The sequence below is a fragment of the Dermochelys coriacea genome, chromosome 1 (genome assembly GCF_009764565.3).
Source record: "Dermochelys coriacea isolate rDerCor1 chromosome 1, rDerCor1.pri.v4, whole genome shotgun sequence".
In the NCBI taxonomy this organism is placed as follows: Eukaryota; Metazoa; Chordata; order Testudines; family Dermochelyidae; genus Dermochelys; species Dermochelys coriacea.
Window position 1 is genome coordinate 266,401,324 of NC_050068.2, and position 14,308 is coordinate 266,415,631.

Genomic DNA, 14,308 nt, shown 5'->3' on the forward strand with positions numbered 1-14,308 from the left:
GTATGCCTACATCTTGAATACTGAAGGCAGTCCTGGTCTCCCCATCTCAAAAAAAAGATATATTAGAATTGACAAATGTACAGAGAAGGGCAACAAAAATGACTAGGGGTACAGAGCAGCTTCTATACGAGGAGAGATTAAAAAGACTTGGACTGTTAATTTTAGAAAAGGGACGACTGGGGGGGGAGAACATAAGTCTATAAAAACATGAATGGTGTGGAGAAAATGAATAAGGAAGTGTTATTTACCCCTTCACATAACACATGAACTAGAGGTCACCCAAGGAAATTATTAGGTATCAGGTTTAAAACGAACAAAAGGAAGTACTTCTTCTTTAAACAAGGCACAGTCAACCTGTGAAACTCATTGCCAGGGGATATTGTGAAGGCCAAAAGTAAAAGTGGATTAAAAAAAGAATTAGATAATCATCGATGGATCTCCATGAATTTATTAGTCAGGGACGCACCTCCATGCTCTTGGGTGTCCTTAAACCTGATTGCCAGCAGATGAATTACTGAAAAATAGCACTGTTCTACTTCATTCCCTCTGGATTATCAGGCCCCAACCACTGTCGGAAGACAGAATACTGGGCTAGATGGACTATTGGTCTGACCCAGTATGGCCGTTCTTATGATCTGGCAAAGTGATCTGCCTTCACTAGCCCTCAGATCCAAATGTAGTCCCATTGAAGGCAATACAAATACACATTATTTAAGTTTCATAGTTTCGTGGTGTGGTGATGTCATTTCATAGAGTTGTATATAGAGAGAGACTAGTGTTTTATAAAATGTCCTCCAGCACAAACCTACAAAATACAAAGACATTAACAAAACATTAAAACTGCAATTTTAAAGATTCAAAAATTTAAAAAAAATGGAAAAGTTCCCATGGTAATTTCCTCTTACCGCAAACTGAGATTTATGCTAGATACAACATATAAACTCAAAAATATTTCTTATATATAATTTTAGAGAATGGTTATGCTATTTAATATACACCTTAATATACCATATGGTAAAAGTTGGCAAATTACAGTTAAAATGATTCCTCTAGCTTTTCCTTTGCCTGACTTTCAAGTGCTTAATATTGATTATGAACACCCACAGTCAGCTCAAAAGTGCACTTCATCTCATGTAGCTCTTTACATTGTACTTCAAGAGGTGTAGATCTCTTTCCACTGCCAGAGGGAGGGGCAAAGATCTCTAGCAACAGGAACTGAAGGAAAAGGAGTACTTGTGGCACCTTAGAGACTAACAAATTTATTAGAGCATAAGCTTTCGTGAGCTATAGCTCACGAAAGCTTATGCTCTAATAAATTTGTTAGTCTCTAAGGTGCCACAAGTCCTCCTTTTCTTTTTGCGAATACAGACTAACACGGCTGCTACTGAGGAACTGAAGGGTGTATTGATCAAACCAAGAATGCTTAAAGACTGAGTTAGAACAGGTTCCAAGTCACATGATCTCCAAATCTGGATGATAATGATCATCATCATTGTTAGTAGCAACTTATTCGGAAGATTAGTTTTATTTTCAATGCTAGTAAGGTTCCTCATGGAAAGAGGAGACCTGGTTCAACGAGAGCTCTCACAAGATCCCGCTGCTGCGGCAGTTTGACTGCAGGGCAGATGTCAGACGGCGCTCAGAGATTGTGTATCGCACTGAAACTCACACACCAAGAGCATCCTTCATGCATCCTTTTTTTGCGCCGCACTAAAATAAATCATCCCCCACGCCCCAGAAGGAGAGACCCCCCCCCCCGCAGCTTTACAAATTCGCCGCGTGCAGTCCCCCCTCTCCCCCAGTGCGAGCGTGTAGGGGCTACAGCTGATCTCCGGGCTGCTCCGAGGGACACCCGCCTCGGATGCCGCGCGGGGGGGAAAGTACTCACAGGCAGCGGCCGCAGAACTCACGCTCCCCCCCGTGCAGCTGCCTGGCGCGCCGCGGACGCAGGCAGAGCCCTTGCAGCCGCGGCTCCCCGCCCGGATTCATTCGCCTCCGCCCGCCCGCGCCGTTCGAAAGGCCCAATCGGGCGGAGCGAGGAGGAGCCTGGCGGGCCGGGCCGGAAGCCCTGGGGGTCGGCCACAGCCAGCACCCGCCCCTCCGTCGGCGAGCCCGGCCTCCCCCGCGGCAGGGCCTTGCGGGCGCAGCCGCGAACCCCGGGCGCTCCCTGGCCCGGGGCGGCGGCAAGAGCGTCGCCTGACAGCCCAGTGCCTCCCAGTCCCCGGGCTCGGCCCGGCGCGGGGAGGATGGCGCTGCAGGCTGTCCCCACGGGCGGGACCGGGTCGGTGGCCCATGCACCCTGCTCTTCTGCGGCCCCCGCGCCTGCTGCAGAATGCTTTGTGCAGGTGCTTTGTGGGGGAGAGGGATAGTTCAGTGGTTTGAGCATTGGCCTGCTAAACCCCAGGGTTGTGAGCTCAAGCCTTGAGGGGGGGGCCATTTAGGAGTCTGGGGGGGGAAATTGGGGACTGGTCCTGCTTTGAGCAGGGGGTTGGACTAGATGACCTCCTGAGGTCCCTTCCAAGCCTGTGATTCTACGGTGTGAGGATCTGCTTCCCAATGAGAGCCCTCTGGGAACAGAGCAGTGCTACACAGAATATCAGAGTTAGAAGGGACCTCAGGAGGTCATCTAGTCCAACCCCCTGCTCAAAGCAGGACCAATCCCCAATTTTTGCCCCAGACCCCTAAATGGCCCCCTCAAGGCTTGAGCTCACAACCCTGGGTTTAGCAGGCCAGTGCTCAAACCACGGAGCTATCCCTCCCACCATGCCTCAGTCTGCAGACATGAGAAACAATAGCTCCCACTCCCAGAAGGTGTGTTGCTCCCATCTGGTTATGCAGTCATCGGATCATGTGCAGTGTCAATTTGATTGTTAACCGTTTCAAGCTGATCATTTTAACATCCAGCTAATGTCCCCTTTTCCAAGCCAACAGTTGTCTTCTGCACTACCCCGAGTGCCAAAGTCCCAACCCAGTCACCCCACCCACCTTCTGCTTCCCTCTGCCAACTTTGCAGGGCAGCTATGCAATGTTCAGCATGACAAAAATTAAAAATGTAAAGACAGCATAAAAGAAATGAATGTAATAGCGAGACACAGGGATACTGTAGTGAGTGTATTACTCATTTTCACATTTGCTACAAATCTGAGTTTTTGAATTTTGCTGAAGCTGCATTAGAGTCTATTGCTCTCGAGTGCCAGAGAATACGGGTTTCTTGCTGCAAAGTTTAGGTCATGGTTACTGTGGAGTACATGTAGCCTTGCTTACAGTCTCTTTCCACGATTAGGGTGGGCAAGAAATTGCTGTGTGCTGTGCAAACTCTAGTCCAAATGTGTGCAAACTTTTTGGCCCAAGGGCCACATCTGGGTATGGAAATTGTATGGCAGGCCATGAATTCTCATGAAATTGGGGGTTGGGGTGAGGGCTCTGGGGTGGGGCCAGAAATTAGGACTTCAGGGTGTGGGAAGGGGCTCGGCACTGGGGCAGGGGGTTGGGTGCAGGGGCGGGTGAGGGCTCCAGCTGGGGGTGCGGGCTCTGGGATGGGGCTGAGGATGAGGGGTTGGGGGTGCAGGAAGGTGCTCCGGGCTGAGAGTGAGGGGCTCAGAGGGCAGGAGGAGATCAGGGCTAGGGCAGAGGGTTGGGGTGCAAGAGTGGGTCCGGGTGAAGGCTCCGGGTGGCGCTTACCTCAAGCAGCGATTCCTGGCCAATGGGAGCTGCGGGGGCAGCACTTGGGGCAGGGGCCGTGTGCGGAACCCCCTGACTGCCCTTACGTGTAGGAGCCAGAGTGGGGGAGATGCCGCTGCTTCCGGAAGCCATGCAGAGCTACGGCATGGAGTCAGACAAGCCCTGGCCTCCACTCCCTAGTGGGAGATGGAGGGCTGGATTAAAACATCTGAAGGTCCAGATGTGGCCCCCAGGCCATAGTTTTCCCATCCCTGCTCTAGCCACTATAAAATGGGGGAGGAAAGGGGTCATTTTGCTGTGGGTTTTACTTTCTTTACCCAAAAACATCATTTTCTAGCCTTGTCTGTTACAACTGGTCAGAGAAGAGAATTAAATAATAGTACTTAATAAATACTAGTGTATGCCTGCTAGATAGTATTCGTCCATTATTAGATGGAAATGGTAAAATTGTTCATAATCAGAAAAGCAGAAGTGTTAAATAGATATTTCAGTGCTGTATTTAGGACAAATCCAAATGATGTAATCATATCATATGATGATGATGAAACACTTCCTATTCCTATAGTAACTCAGAAAGATATTAGACAACAGGAACTAAAATTAGACATTTTTAAATGAACAAGTCCTGATAACTTGCTTCCAAGACCTCACTGGACTGTTAATGTTGATTTTCAATAAGTCTTGGAACATGGAGGAAGTTCTTGAAGACTGAAGGAAAATTAATGTGGTGCCAATATTTTAAAAGGATAAACAGGATGACTTGGTTAATTATAGGCCTGACATCAATATTGGGCAAAATAATGGAACAGCTCATACAGGACTCAGTTAATAAAGAATTAAAGGAGGGAAATATAATTAATGACAATCAACATTTTGGAAAATAGATTCTGTCAAACTAACTTGATAATTTTTTTATGAAATTACAAACTTGGTTGACAAAGGTAATAATGTTGATGTATTTCAGAGTAGAATGTTGATGTAATATACTTAGATTTCCATAAGGTGTTAGACTTGGTATTGTATGATATTTTGATTAAAAAAAACTAGAACAATAAAAAATTAACATGGCAGACATTAAATGGATTAAAAACTGGCCAACTAACAGGTCTCAAAATGTAATTATACAGGGAGAATCACCATGACACAGGTGACACCATGACATGACACAGGTCATTACTCTCTGATTCCACTGAGAGTTACCAAAAGAAACTGCACCATCTGCTCAAGAAACTCCTTGAAGAAGCACAGGAACAAATCTACACAGACACACCCCTGGAGCCCTGACCAGGGGTATTCCATCTGCTACCCAAGATCCATAAACCTGGGAATCCTGGATGCCCCTCATCTCAGGCATTGGCACCCTGACAGCAGGATTGTCTGGCTAGGTGGACTCTCTCCTCAGGCCCTATGTTACCAGCACTCCCAGCTATCTTCGAGACACCACTGACTTCCTGAGGAAACTACAATCCATTGGTGATCTTCCAGAAAATACCATCCTAGCCACTATGGATGTAGAAGCCCTCTACACCAACATTCCACACAAAGATGGACTACAAGCCGTCAGGAACAGTATCCCCGATAATGTCACAGCAAACCTGGTGGCTGAACTTTGTGACTTTGTCCTCACCCACAACTATTTCAGATTTGGGGACAATTTATACCTTCAAGTCAGCCGCACTGCTATGGGTACCCACATGGCCCCACAGTATGCCAACATTTTTATGGCTGACTTAGAACAACACTTCCTCAGTTCTCATCCCCAAGCACCCCTACTCTACTTGCGCTACATTGATGACAGCTTCATCATCTGGACCCATGGGAAGGAGGCCCTTGAGGAATTCCACCATGATTTCAACAGTTTCCATCCCACCATCAACCTCAGCCTGGACCAGTCCACACAAGAGATCCACTTCCTGGACACTACAGTGCTAATAAGCGATGGTCACATAAACACCACCCTGTACCAGAAACCTACTGACTGCTATACTTACCTATATGCCTCCAGCTTTCATCCAGACCACATCACATGATCCACTGTCTACAGCCAAGCTCTAAGATAAAACCACATTTGCTCCAATCCCTCAGACAGAGACAAACATCTACCGGAGCTCTATGAAGTGTTCTTAAAACTACAATACCCACCTGCTGAAGTGAAGGAACAGATTGACAGAGCCAGAAGGGTACCCAGAAATCACCTACTACAGGACGGGCCCAACAAAGAAAATAACAGAACACCACTAGCCGTCACCTACAGCCCCCAACTAAAACCTCTCCAGCGCATCATCAAGGATCTACAACCTATCCTGAAGGACAATCCCTCACTCTCACAGACCTTGGGAGACAGGCCAGTCCTCACAGACAGCCCCCCAACCTGAAGCAAATACTCACCAGCAACTACACACCACACAACTAAAACACTAACCCAGGAACCAATCCCTGCAACAAACCCCGTTGTCAACTCTGTTTGCATATATATTCAAGGGACACCATCATAGGGCCTAGTCACATTAGCCATACCATCAGGGGCTCGTTCACCTGCACATCTATCAATGTGATATATGCCATCGTGTGCCAGCAATACCCCTCTGCCATGTACATTGTCCAAACTGGACAGTTTCTACGCCAAAGAATAAATGGACACAAATCAGACATCAAGAATTGTAACATTCAAAAACTAGTAGGAGAGCACTTCAGTCTCCCTGGACACTCAATAACAGACTTAAAAGTGGCAATTCTTCAACAAAGAACTTCAAAAACAGACTTCAATGAAAAACTGCAGAGCTGGAATTAATTTGCAAACTGGACACGATCAAATTAGGTCTGAATAAAGACTGGGAGTGGATAGATCACTACAAAAAGTAATTTTCCCTCTGTTGATATTCACCCCTTCTTGTCAACTGTTGAGAATAGGCCACTTCCACCTTAATTGAATTGGCCTCATTAGCACTGATCCACTGATTAGCACTTGGTAAGGCAACTCCCATCTTTTCATGTGCTGTAATATATATACTACTTACTGTATTTTTCACTCCATGCATCTGATGAAGTGGGTTTTAGCTCACGAAAGCTTATGCCCAAATAAATTTGTTAGTCTCTTAGGTGCCACAAGGACTCCTTGTTGTTTTTGCTGATACAGACTAACATGGCTACCACTCTGAAACATGACACAGGTGTGTTTCTAGTGGTGTCAGGCAAGGATCAGTTCTTGGCCCTACACAATTGAGCATTTTTATCAATTACTTGGAAGAAAACATAAAATGATCACTAATAAAGTTTGCAAATGACACAAAGATTGGGAGAGTGGTAAATAGGCCCGCTGACAGACTGGCCAAAGGGGGCAATTGCCCAGGGGCCCAGATGATTTAAAAGTGCCTGGGATCCCCAGTCACTGCCGCCGGCAGTGCAGTGGGGCTAACGCAGACTTTCTGTGCACCCTTGCTCTGCACTGCTCCCAGAAGTGGCTAGCAAGTCCATGCGGCCCCTGAGGAAAGGGTCTCTGTGCACTGCCCCTACCTTGACCACTGACTCCGCAGCCCCCATTGGCTGGGAACTGCAGACAATGGGAGCTGCGGGGGCAGTACTTGCAGGCAGCGGCGTGCGGAGACTTCATGGGTCCCTGCCGAGGAGCGCTGCAGCCACAGCAATGTACCGGTCGCTTTCTGGAGCCGCCCAAGGTAACCACCGACCCCCTGAACCGCTCCTGCACCCAAACTCCCTCCCAGAGCCTGCACCCCATCCCCTCCCGCACCCACATCCCCTACCGCACCCAAACTCCCTTCCAGAGCCCAACCCCACACCTCCTCCCTCACCCAAACTCCCTCCCAGAGCCCGACCCCGCACATCCCGTGCACCCAAACTCCCTCCCAGAGCCCGACCCCACACACCCCGTGCACCCAAACTCCCTCCCAGAACCTGACCCCGCACCCCCGCCCGCACCCAAACTCCCTCCCAGTGCCTGCACCCCTCACCCCCTACTGCACCGCAACTCTGCCCCAGCCTGGCGAAAGTGAGTGAGGATGGGGAAGAGCGAGCGACAGAGGGAGGGGGGATGGAGTGAGCAGGGGGCGGGGCCTTGGAGAAGGGGCAGGACAGGGGGCGGGGCAAGAGCATTTGGGTTTGCACAATTAGACCGTTGGCAACCCTACTGGATGGGCATATGAAAGGCCTGGCCATGCTGAAAGAGCGCATCCAGCAGCCGCTGGGCACCAGCCAGTGCAAGCACAGCACCGCCCCGCCCAAATGTCAGGTGGACTGCGTCCGTGTGGCTGGTGCATGCGTGGGGGCCCATTGACTGTTCTGCCATGGGGCCTGGAATTACTGTCAACGGGCCTTGTGGTAAATAATGGGACTACACACCACAAATTAGGTCACTAATACAGAGCTATCTGTATTACTTGGTAAACTGGGTGCAACCAAACTGTGTGTTTTAATATGGCTAAATGTAAATGTATACCTCTAGGAACAAAGAATGTAGCCATACTTACAGGATGGGGGACTCTGTCCTGGAAAGCAGTGACTCTGAAGAAGATTTGGGGCACAGGGCTGACAGTTCGTGACCACCAGGTAATAATCTCATGACCCCCAGTTTGAAAAGCCGTGCTCTAATTCAAAGAGGAATTAATTCAGTGTCATTCCATGGCCTGTGTTATGCAGGAGGTCAAACTAGATGATCACAATGGTCCCTTGTGACCCTAAGAGCCCCTCAGTGCCCACTGGCAGAATGCCCACTATAGTGTTACTCATATCAAGCCTGACACTCTCACTACCCACAGCACACTATTGTCATAATATATATCTACAAGGTGGCTTTCTTGTAAGGTGTTTTATGTAAACTGGTGACATGCTGGCACTGAAAGTCATTGCATGAGGTATATACGGGTTGTGTACAAAAAGTTATATGTGGGTGCTGGAAATATGTTCTTAAAATGTGTTTGAGAGGCAGAGCAGACATTGAGCCTGACATAGTCATAGGAATGTGGACTCCCCTGCGTGACTGGCTTGATTATAGGCAGAGGACATTGAAAATACATGTACATATCAGGTAAATGAAGCAATCAAGCTAATGAGCAACAGAGGAAGAGTTTAGTGAACTCACCAGAGGTCAGGATTGCAACCCAGGAAGCCTTCAATGGACTCTGGGTAATTTATAAGGGGATCAAAAAGACATTTTACTGATCCAGGACTATGGGACATAGGGTACCACAATCTCTGAGCCAATCCCCTAGTCTGGAGGTATAGTAGTCTGGATGCTGGTAACTTGATATAAATAAAAAACTGTACAGGCAAAAGATTGTAACTTGCTAAAATTAAGTTTTAGTCACAGAGGTCATGTTTTGTTTATAGCCTGTCTCTTTTGTTCTTGTTTAGTATCACTTAAATCTCTGGTCTTTAATAATAAACTTAGTCTTGGTTTATGACAAAACCATCTCAGTACTGTGTATTAAAGTGAACTGTAAGTCTTCAACTAGCCTAACAGACTGATGTATGCTCTGTCTCCTTAGAGGCAGCAAATTTAATAATTTCTGGCAGCGTCACTGTAAATGGGCCTGGATACTGCAAGGAGACGTCTCTGAGGAACTTGGGTTCACTGATTGTTACGGCAAGGCAAGGTTTAGACGGGCAGAGTCTCAAGGAGTTTGCTGGCAAGGCAGACAGGCTGACACACAGTTTAGCAGCAGCAAAGCTGCTGAGGCAATGTGGTAATACAATAACTTAAAGTTCTGGGTGTGCTGAGCAGAATGTCAGCCTTATAATCTAAGAATCAAATAATGTTTGAAAGCAACTCTTGTTCCCTAGGGTAGCAAAGGTGGGAGTGCTAGCATAAACAGGGCACAGGTGTTTTCACCAGTCAGTTCTAACCCTGTTCAGAGCACATCTAGATAATTCCGCTGTTGTAAATGCTACACCCACCATTCCTATGACTTATGGAGCAACAAAAGTGACTGTGCAAAGGTGGAGATTTTAAGAAAACGCTTAGGTTCTAATCCTGAAAATATGTATGTGCAAAGTCCTGTTGAAGTCAATGGGACTATTCGCAGATATAAAGTTAAGCACATGTATACATTTTTATGGGATGGAAGCCTTAGTTGTAGATAAGGCAATATTAGCCACTAGTGAGAAAGGGGCTAAAAAACATCAAAGAAAAAAGCACTCCAGTCTAATGGGTAATGGGGAAAGGAGTGGGCAGGACAAAGAAGAGGATATGTTTGTATTGTTACTACAAAACCTCTCTACAAAAGACCACTTCAAAAAGTTATAATTGATCTGTATCAGTAGGAATCCTGTTTTAGATTAAGATAATAATATTGTTATGCCACAACTTTAGTGTTGCCAACTCTCATGATTTTATCACAGTATTTAGTGTTTTTGTTACCGCTTATGTTATCTGAATATGTGAAACTTTCAGCTTTTATTTTTTTAAAAAAATATCCAGCCCTCATGATTGTGAACAAAAACTTGAAAATTTGAACCCTAGAGGGGCAAAGATCATAATATAAATAATCCCTCCCTCCAAAAAAACCTATTTGTTAAAATCTCATTATTTTAAGATAATTTCATAATTTTAGGGTCCTGACTCATGATTTTTCACTGCTTGGGCTTATCAGAACTGCAATTTCTACAATCAAATGTTTAGTCAAAGCAATTAGATAGGAACTGGCAGGACCTAATAATAATAATATAGCAATAATTTACCTGTATTACTAACAGTATGTTAGTATGTTATTAATAGTTTGTTAAAATATTTTACAATTTTTAGTTAAAATTCTCTTTTTAATAAAAAATTCTCACCAAAAATTGTCAGTATTTACTACTTTTAATTATCATTTTTCATGTATCATTTTCCTTTTTAAAAACAGAATTTTTTAAAGAAATAGTTTTTGAGAAATATTTCAAAAATAGAAAAAAAAATTTTGAAAGAACATGCAGTCTAGAACAATGGTTTTCAAACCATGGGTCGCGACCTAGTATTGGGTCGCAGAATATAAGGCATTGGGTCCCATCGGCAGTGCTGCCTAGCTAAAGCAGGGTAGTCCCTAACTGTTCCGACACCACGCTGTGCCCAGAAGCAGCCAGCAGCAGTTCTGGCCCCTAGGCGGCAGGGCCATAGGGCCCCCTTCCTGAGCACCGGCTCTGCACTCCCATTGGCCGATTCGAGGGGGGGCGGTGCCTGCGGGCAAGAGCTGTGTGGAGCCGCTTGCATGCCTCTGCCTAGGAGCCGGACCTGCTGCTGGCTGCTTCCGGGGCACAGCATGGTCCATGGTGCTAGGACAGGCAGGAACCCTGCCTTTGCACCTCCGCTGCGCTGCTGACTGGGAGCTGCCCGAGGTAAGCCTGCACCCCAACCCCACGCCAATCCCCTGCCCCAACCCTGAACCCCCCAAACCCAGAGCCCCTTCCTGCACCGCAAACCCCTCATCTCCAGCCCCACCCCAGAGCCTGCACCCCCCAGTCCAGAGCTCTGACCCCCTCCCTTACCCCAACCCTTGCCCCAGCCCAGAGCCCCCTCCCACCCCTGAACCCCTCATTCCCGGCCCCACCCCGCAGCCCTTACCCCGCACCCCAACCCTCTGCCCCAGCCTTGAGCCCCTCCTACACCCCAAATCCCTCATCTCCAGCTCCGTTGGGTCATGGGCATCAACAATTTTCTTCAACTGGGTCGCCAGAAAATAAGTTTGAAAAGCACTGGTCTAGAAGATGAAGAGAATGAAAATAATTTTGAAATATCATGATTTTTTTCATTCTTTCACCAGCTCTAGCTATTAAAACTGAAAAATCAAAACTAGTTTTTGTACTTTTCTTAGTAAAACCAGGCTCACCTGTTTCTAGTCAGTTTCATCATGTACTAGTGCACTATTCAGTTTTCCACCAGCAGAAAGGAATTTATCGAAACACTCGCTTGTTTGCATGTTCTTCTGAAAATCATGAACATTTTTTAATTTATGTTAGATTTTGTAACAATTATGTACCCAACAATGTGAGGTCTAGATCCTGCAATATGATACCCTCTGCCTGCATGAAGCCCTATTGATATTAACAAGGCTCTGCATGGGCTGAGGAATTGGGGTCGGGAAGGAATTTTCCTCCAGGGCAGATTGGAAGAGGCCCTGGAGGTTTTTCGCCTTCCTCTGTAGCATGGGGCACGGGTCACTTGCTGGAGGATTCTCTGCTTCTTGAAGTCTTTAAACCATGATTTGAGGACTTCAGTAGCTCAGACATAGGTTAGAGGTTTATTGCAGGAGTGGGTGGGTAAGATTCTGTGGCCTGCATTATGCAGGAGGTCAGACTAGATGATCATAATGGTCCCTTCTGACCTTGATATCTATGAATCATCCCAAAACACCACATTGCAGGATCAGGGCCTAAATTTGAGGCCTAAACTATTTAAAGTGACATACATGAATAATTTTAAATCTACTCAGATAAAAAAATTAAAATTAGTTTATGTTACTATACTACTCCATAGCCCCACCTTGGCAATTTTTATGGTTTTCTAATTGCATTTTCATATTTTAAAAAGGGTTTTCTTTCCCTTGTTTGCTGTGTAGAAGACCTGCAGAAATAGGAGGTGAAACTGGTTAACTGACTAAACAGTGAAAATAGTGGAAGTTACGGGGCAGAAAGTGCCATTAGATCCACAAAGTAAACAAACTGGAGAAAGGTTTCAGAGTAGCAGCCATGTTAGTCTGTATCCGCAAAAAGAAAAGGAGTACTTGTGGCACCTTAGAAATGGCCCATCTTGATTATCACTACAAAAGATTTTCCCCCCTGCTCTCCTGCTGATAATAGCTCACCTTACCTGATCACTCTTGTTACAGTGTGTATGGTAACACCATTGTTTCATGTTCTCTGTGTATATAAATCTCCCCACTGTATTGTCCACTGAATGCATCCGATGAAGTGAGCTGTAGCTCACGAAGCTTATGCTCATATAAATTTGTTAGTCTCTAAGGTGCCACAAGTACTCCTTTTCTTTAAACTGGAGAAAGTAGAGAAAAATGCTTATTTTCCATGTAACCTTTGCTATACTACTCTTGGGTTTTACTTGTAACATTAGAGAGGATTGTGATTTTCAGATTGACAGTGTCCCTTTAATAGTGTCTCCATAAAATTAGTGCTACATTTATTGTATTAGTTTTAAGAATGATACCTGTTTTTAAGACATCAATAGTGAGATTTAGCTCAGAGCTGCTGATCACAGATAGCTATTTCTGTTATGTAACCTATTGTAAAATAGAATAATCTATGGTGGAATTCCACAAAATACACAATGTTATCTCAGTTTTACTTGTGAATATTGATAATGCAAACAGAACAAGAAGTTACATATTTATGGCATACAAGAAATAGTTGGATTGCCTGTTTTGAGGCTCTTTCCATTTGCTAGAGCCAACTGGTTGTCCACCCATTTGAGCAAATAAGAGCTTGGACATCTCAAATTAACACATTTCATGGTTAAAAGATAAAAGTATGTTGTGGCATAAATCATTTCCATTGGTTTATTGCAGTAAATATTTGAACAATGTCCTTTAATACAAAAGGTCAAGCATAATAGTACTGAGATGAACAAATATTATGCAAACCTGCATCACCCATTTTAAAAGAAAGAACTGAAAAATATAATCATTCATTTCAGAAGGAACTAATAGGGTACCTCCTTGATGCTGAAGATTATCTTTTTGATCTGAAAGTATAAATACAGGGAAAGTTGTGCTATATTCACATGTGAAAGGCTGATAGTTACATAACATTCAGTACATAATGAACAAAGTTTCTGTATGAAATCCTTTGTGTGTTTTCTTTGTGTGTAAAAAAGAAATAAAGAAAAGTTAAAGAAATAACTGTTGAGTGGTTCTATGAAAATAAATGCTATTTGGTCCTTTAAAAATATTTATCACTGCACATCCCAGATTTCACAGAGAAGAGGGGTAAATTTATGATCATTTACTCTCCATGACATCAGCATCTCTGCATGATGATGGTTAAATGTCCGTAATTCTGTAAGACGGCCCAGAAGACATGCAAAATGTTGAGGGTTATCAGTGTGGTAAAGCTTGCAGAGTTTTTGTAGAACTTCAAGCAGTGGTTCTTGAAGTCTTTCCACAGACTCTCTATCCTTTATGTATTGTCGATCTGGTTTGTTTTGAAAAGAATAAGGAAAAAAAATTAGCAAGTATGTATTTTTGTAGATTGCAAACACTTCTCTGAATCTCTTATGAGAAATGGATGGACTGCAGCCTAGAGTATGTAATATTAAACCTTTTCACCCTAGCACAGGGCAACAGTCCAACCTGCCAAAAAGAATGTTTCAAGGCAAGAGGAAGCGTAAGGATCTCAGGACTTGTCTACATGATGCATTAGTGCTCATCAGCAGGGGTGTGAATTCTAGTATGCACCAGTGTGTCATGCACTAATTGTCCCTGTGGATCCTACTGGTGCACACTAAAGTTCATCAGTGTGCTTTGTGCATTAGAATTTACACCCCAGCTGGTGCACATTAATGCACTATGTAGATAAGCCCTAGTGTTGCAAATATGATTGAGACTGCTTTTTTTAATACATACTCCCTTCTTGCAACCAATCATAACTAGCAAAAAACTAATTTTCAGGCAGAAGCTTCTCATGCCAG

The 14,308-nt window shown here is 44.9% G+C and overlaps 2 protein-coding genes across 5 annotated transcripts in view; both read right to left on the reverse strand.

Moving 5' to 3' along the window:
• GAS2L3 (growth arrest specific 2 like 3) overlaps nucleotides 1-1,999 on the reverse strand; it is a 33,356-nt gene extending 31,357 nt beyond the window's left edge. For 2 of the 3 annotated variants that reach the window (XR_005290684.2, XM_038387786.2), the window contains exon 1: nucleotides 1,889-1,998. The gene's annotated coding sequence lies outside the window, so the exon portion shown is untranslated. Of the gene's footprint in view, nucleotides 1-1,888 lie in introns of all 3 variants that reach the window. The other variant, XM_038387785.2, reaches the window with a different exon arrangement.
• A 10,967-nt stretch (nucleotides 2,000-12,966) lies between these two features.
• Nucleotides 12,967-14,308, reverse strand: part of NR1H4 (nuclear receptor subfamily 1 group H member 4) — a 47,300-nt gene continuing 45,958 nt past the window's right edge. For both annotated transcript variants that reach the window (XM_043491519.1, XM_043491513.1), the window contains exon 9: nucleotides 12,967-13,812. In XM_043491519.1, coding sequence (XP_043347454.1) covers nucleotides 13,574-13,812 — 239 coding nt within the window. In that variant the 3' untranslated portion in view covers nucleotides 12,967-13,573. The remainder of the gene's footprint in view (nucleotides 13,813-14,308) is intronic.